The sequence below is a fragment of the Doryrhamphus excisus genome, chromosome 1 (assembly GCF_030265055.1).
Source record: "Doryrhamphus excisus isolate RoL2022-K1 chromosome 1, RoL_Dexc_1.0, whole genome shotgun sequence".
Classification (NCBI taxonomy): Eukaryota; Metazoa; Chordata; class Actinopteri; order Syngnathiformes; family Syngnathidae; genus Doryrhamphus; species Doryrhamphus excisus.
The window spans coordinates 36,688,739-36,694,738 of NC_080466.1; the positions used below are offsets into that span (position 1 = coordinate 36,688,739).

Consider the following 6,000-nt stretch of genomic DNA (forward strand, 5'->3'; position numbering starts at 1 on the left):
ACGCCAAAGATGGCAATGTTTTGGCCGTGCTTCTCTGGAATATGACCAAATCATCCTATTGATTGGCCACTCTATTGCCTCTGGCCATAAATGTTGGCATTTTTTAGCACGCCAATATTTTGACCATGACTGTAGTTTGGAGGTTGTTGATGTCATGTGATGTCATATCAAAGTCGCATTAAGATTAAACCTACCAGAATCATCCAGTTCTTCATGAATTGATGTTTTTTCCCTCAACCAGGCAGACTTGGACATGCCAGACCTTCTCGATGCTCCTCTGGACTCTCCCGACACAGACATAGAAGTCCTGTCGTCTGGTGTCCTTTCTCGTCAATACTCCCACGATGCCGCCGCCTCGACCGTCAGCATCCAGGGCTCAGGGAACCATTACCACGCCTGTGCCTCCGATGACTATGAGGATGTGGGCTTCGACCCGTCCATCCTCCCCCCTCCCGACCCTTGGATCGATAGCATCAGCGACGACCCGCTTGATGTCGGCATCAACAGCTCGGCGATCTTAGAAGTAAGTGGGCTCTCATACTCATATTCCTCATACTTTTTGCTTTTTGTTATTGTTATATCTTATTCTGCCGCAAAGGGCAAGGTCATGATTGTTGGTAGTGTGGTATTTATCAAATGTAGCATTTAGTTTTACTGTGGTGGCCATATTGACGAACAAACATGCAAAGGGGACACTTAGTCCTGGTCCAAGTTAGCCATGGACCAGGAAGTGACATGGAATGGATAAATGAGAAAATAATGATAAATTATATGAATGATAAATTACAGTTTGCTCTTCTGAAAATGTCCATGTTCACAAAACAGTCCGGTATTTTTTTCTTGATGGCTGGGAATCAGCCGCTCCAACCACTTCTACCTGATGCTTGTCTTTTTAGGCATGTTAGCTTTCCCTCACCCTGGCAGGTGGTGGTGGTGGTTGATCCCCATGATGAACCATGTATCCCTTTCATTTGTGTTGGTCCATGTTAGCAGCTTCATGTGAAAACAAGTGATAGTTTTGGCAGTGGTGTGTACTTGCAGCTTTTCAAACGCGCAGAAAAACAAAAACCTGCCGTTGTTCCAGGTGGTGCAAAGGTCAGCGTGTCAGCGAGACGGCCACTGGTTCCTGAAGCTGCTGCAAGCTGAGACGGAGCGCATGGAGGGCTGGTGTCACCAGATGGACATGGACCAACAACAGCATGACCTTCCAGAGGACAGTAAGTCGTACAGTATGTGGAATCACATAATTCCACCACTGCACCGTTTCCAGAGGCTTTGTAGCCAGCTCATGACATGGAATAATGCTTTAAGAAATCAAACGAATGGGATTTTTTTTCCCACATTTTAAGCAGATTCAACTTCCAACTTCCACACATTTAGCTCATTGAAGACATTAATTTATTTTACACTTCCTGCAAATTCACACTTTTACACATTAGTCAACACCAAATCATTCAACTTCCTGGTATTCCAGAACAGTAAAAAGAAACAACCAAAATCCACCTGTAACAGAGGCAAAGTATGGAAGGCCGTTTCCGCCACTGAAAAAAAAGTTATCCCGATACTTAGAAGTCATACTTATCAGATAAAATGTCGAAATTATTAGATATAGAGCTCTCTTTGTATCTTATAATTATGACTTTGTATTTCATAATTACAACTTTTTAAGTGTATCACCTCATACTTCAGTATCTGACAAAATTAAAATTAAAATTAAAATTAAAAAACTATATCAGGAAAGCAGGAAGTGAACAAATGTAACAGTTACTGATTGTAAAAGTACCAGATGGAGGGGTAGGATTTAATAAGCTTTGCTTCTTCCTACTCCTTTTGGACATGTGGAACTGGGAACTGATTATGGGATGTACTTAATTGTAATCTGATGCATGTTCAAATTAAATAAAACCATTACCATTATCTCATAATTACAATTATCAAGATAACTTTTTTTCAATGGTGGAAACGAGGTTCCATAGAAAAGCCTGAACAGGAATTAGCATGGACGCTAGCAGCAAGTAAACATAGAACTAGAACGTAGGGTAACCGCAAGGAAGTCATGAACAATAATCTGGCATCTTCCTCTTCCTTATAAATGATGTTCATTGAAAAGCTCCCCATCCCCCAATAAAAGCGGAAACACAAACTACAACAATAAGAGGCTTGGATAAGGAGAAGTGTACCCACCATGAAGTGTTGTGATTGTGTCCATGTGTGCCCGTAGTTCTTGGGAAGATGAGGAGTGCTGTTGGAAGTGCTCAGCTGTTGATGTCGAAGAAGTTCCAGCAGTTCAGAGAACTTTGTGAGGAGAACTTGGTGAGTGAGCCGCAGTTGGGAATATTACCTCTTCTGTAATATGATTATTATTTTGATTGGTCCACAAACACTAAACAGGTCATTCAGTTTTTCAAAATGAACAATATTTTTGTTTGTTAATAATTTATATGGCTGCACGGCGGAAAGTGGTTAGCGTGCATGCTTTACAGCTAAGAGACACAAGTTCAATTCCACCCTCGGCCATGTCTGTGTGGAGTTTGCATGTTCTCCCCGTACATGCGTGGGTTTTTTCCAGGTACTCCGGTTTCCTCCCACATTCCAAAAACATGCTAGGTTAATTGGTGACTCCAAAATGTCCATAGGTATGAATGTGAGTGTGAATGGTTGTTTGTCTATATGTGCCCTGTGATTGGCTGGCCACCAGTCCAGGGTGTACACCGCCTCTCGCCTTGAAGACAGGTGGGATAGGCTCCAGCACCCATTGTATTCATTCTTTTAATTCATTTGGATTGTTTTTGTTTTAAGCAATTATTTTATTGTGTATGAATTGTGCTCTATAAATAAACTTGTCTTGCCAAATTTCAGAATAATTATAAAGGTAATAATTCTTAATAATTTAATATTCAGATACACTTTGGCTTCCCCTTTGTGTGGGGGGGTGGGGGGTGCAAACACTGTGTCGTGTGTATTTTGAAATGATTAAAGCATGAAAAAAATATCATGCAAAAAGTGAAGCGTTTCCATGTCCTCGTCATAGAACCCCAACGCCCACCCTCGTCCGGTCGCCTCCGACCTGGCTGGTTTTTGGGACATGCTTCAGTTGTCCATCGAGAACATTAGCCTCAAATTTGATGAGCTTCACCAACTCAGAGCCAACAACTGGAGACCCCTGGACCCGCCTGAAAGAAAGGTACCACAACAGTACCACGACTCACTGACTTGATGAGCATTTACACACTCATAAAAATCATAAAGAAATACAATACCTTTACAAACATGTGACTAAACACATCTAGCTAATATGCGCCGTTATTATGTAACTTTAACCTTAAATCGGTTAGCATGTTGTGACGTGCTGAAGGCCATTTTGGGAATGAATCTAGTCGCTAGCCAGCTAGTAGCTAGCTGTAGTAACGTAGTTTAATAGGGTTTAAATTGTTAATAATAATAATAATGGTTACTCTCCACACCTCAGCACTTTTTGGCTTTATAGACGGAATATGTTTCCCATTATGTGCATTCTTAGCTACGTCTTTTTATCTGTTGTTATATCTTTAGAACACACAGACAAGAGAAATAGATGTGTTCATGTTTTACATAAGCAATTTTTTTAATGCAGTGATAGCACTTAAAATGTGTTGAAATGTATGAGTTTTATGCTGAGTGACGTGTAGGAAACATTTTGGAGTGGTTGTCATGTGACAGTCATGTGACGATACCAGGGTGTGGCTTCCCCAAAATGTGAAAGGTAAGCTAACGCTTATTTTTTTTTAATTTGAAATCCATTTTAAAAAAAGGTAAGGCTTTGATAGGGTGTTAAAATATTACAATTCACCTCTTTTTACTGAATATCTTTAATTAATCTAATTAATTCATTCAATTCTAATTAATTCATAGGAAACAAGCTAAGAAAACAGCCAATAAATGTCACTCTTTAAATTATTTTAATTGGGCATAAATGGGAGTGAGACCGCACAAACGGGCTGTGGCCATCACACTTTGTAAATTTCGGGAGCAGCGCAGTCTAGCACAGCGCCGCGCACCCACGCCTCCATCCCTCCGTCAGCCTAATCCAGGCATCTTACTTACATTCCTGCTCCACATGGCCAAATAGGACAAATGTCATTGGTCGTTACAACATAAAGATGCATGTACACATTAAAAAAAAGGATATGAAAACACGCAACACTTGTTTTTTTTCTACGTCCTTAATGACATCATCGCTTCTCACTGATCTTTTTGTGTTTCTGCATCATAACTGCTGACTCCGATGCGCTCCTCATTTGCTCTCATGGCATTTTTTTCTTTCTTGTGCTTTTTTTGTGTTGACAGTGAAGGCGTTTGTAAAGAGCCATCAGCATCCATCACCACAAGAAACACCAAAAGGCCTTAACCTTTCTGGGCCTCCGTGATCCATTACGTTTGTCTTTCCTTTCATCCGTCCTTCCTTCCTTCCTTCCTGCCTTCCTTCCTTCCTGCCACCTACCTCACCGTGTCTGTTATAACTGTCGAGGTTAATTAGCATTTGGCTTATGTTTGTTCTCCAATGCATTTTAGAGCATAACGATATCAGATTTGATAATAGCAGCACATGTAGACAAGAGATCGGAATATTCCTTTCCATGTATACCATTGTTTTCCGAAAGATTCCATTCGGAAAGAGAAAAACTCCTCATGTAAACGTGGTTATTATTGTCTGTGTTTGTGTTTAAATGACATCTGCTTTGGCTCCTGTGGTTTTAATGCTCATCAAGGCATCCTTAATACTCCTGTGTGATACTACTACCACTACTACTACTACTACTTGCTAATACTACCAAGTCGAGGCTGCAAACTACTATAGCATGGATGAAATGGAGTCTGTCCAGAAATGTCTGTCTTTTTTTTCCTGAAATGTGCTTCCCCCCCCTTCCCCACCGCCCTCTCCCACCAGGAGAGACGGCTCCCACCTCCCGTACCCAAAAAGCCGCCCAAGGCCCCACCACACCATCACCCCCCTCTGGCCAGAGACCGCTCGCTGGAGAGTTCGGAGAAACAGCGTCAGGAAGCCAGGAAGCGTCTGATGGCGGCTAAGAGAGCTGCTTCTGTACGACAAAACTCTGCCACGGAGAGCGCGGACAGCATCGAGATCTACATCCCTGAGGCCCAGACCCGGCTGTGAGAACACCATCATTGTACAATCTGTCACACCAAACTATTCCATGTTAGCCATGATCAGGATAGAAGCTAAGAACGCCACCAGTCTGATGAAGCCAACACAGATATGCTAAATGCTAAATTAAAGTAGTTTGGGGGTTTGATTCCAACACTGGGCCTCATTCAGCAATAATTTGGACATGTCCATTGCATACCTTTTAGCGTGCAGACGTCACAGCTAGGAGACCAGGGTTCAATTCCACCCTTGTGTGGAGTTTGCATGTTCTCCCCGTGCATGCGTGGGTTTTCTTCGGGTACTCCGGTTTCCTCCCACATTCCAAAAACATGCTAGGTTAATTGGCCACTCCAAATTGTCCATAGGTATGAATGTGAGTGTGAATGGTTGTTTGTCTATATGTGCCCTGGCTGGCCACCAGTCCAGGGTGTACCCCGCCTCTCGCCCGAAGACAACTGGGATAGGCTCCAGCACCCCCCATGACCCTCGTGAGGAAAAGCGGTAGAAAATGAAGTGCCTGGAAAGGACAACAAACACGTTATTGGTGAATAAGGCTCATTGTTGCTGCTTCTCTATGAGAATCAGAGGATATATATATATATATATATATATATATATATATATATATATATATATATATATATATATATATATATATATATACACACACATACACTGGTATTATCTGTTATGTACAATATTTCCATTCAATGACACCGTACAACACGGGTGTCATGTCAGTGACGCCATCTTGAATTGTCTTATTTTGTTATTACACCATTCATTTTTGCACTTTTGCATTTTTTCAGACAGAACAGTAACATTTTACACTAAAAGCTGCACCATTGGTCAAA

The 6,000-nt window shown here is 41.6% G+C and overlaps 1 protein-coding gene across 4 annotated transcripts in view; it reads left to right on the forward strand.

Annotated features, from left to right (window-relative positions):
- Positions 1-5,480, forward strand: part of dlgap1a (discs, large (Drosophila) homolog-associated protein 1a) — a 48,185-nt gene extending 42,705 nt beyond the window's left edge. For 2 of the 4 annotated variants that reach the window (XM_058068126.1, XM_058068133.1), the window contains exons 11-15: positions 242-523; positions 1,085-1,217; positions 2,222-2,313; positions 3,032-3,184; positions 4,928-5,480. In XM_058068126.1, coding sequence (XP_057924109.1) covers positions 242-523; positions 1,085-1,217; positions 2,222-2,313; positions 3,032-3,184; positions 4,928-5,155 — 888 coding nt within the window. In that variant the 3' untranslated portion in view covers positions 5,156-5,480. Of the gene's footprint in view, positions 1-241; positions 524-1,084; positions 1,218-2,221; positions 2,314-3,031; positions 3,185-4,326 lie in introns of all 4 variants that reach the window. The other 2 variants (XM_058068152.1, XM_058068142.1) reach the window with 2 other exon arrangements.
- The last annotated feature ends 520 nt before the right edge of the window (positions 5,481-6,000 follow it).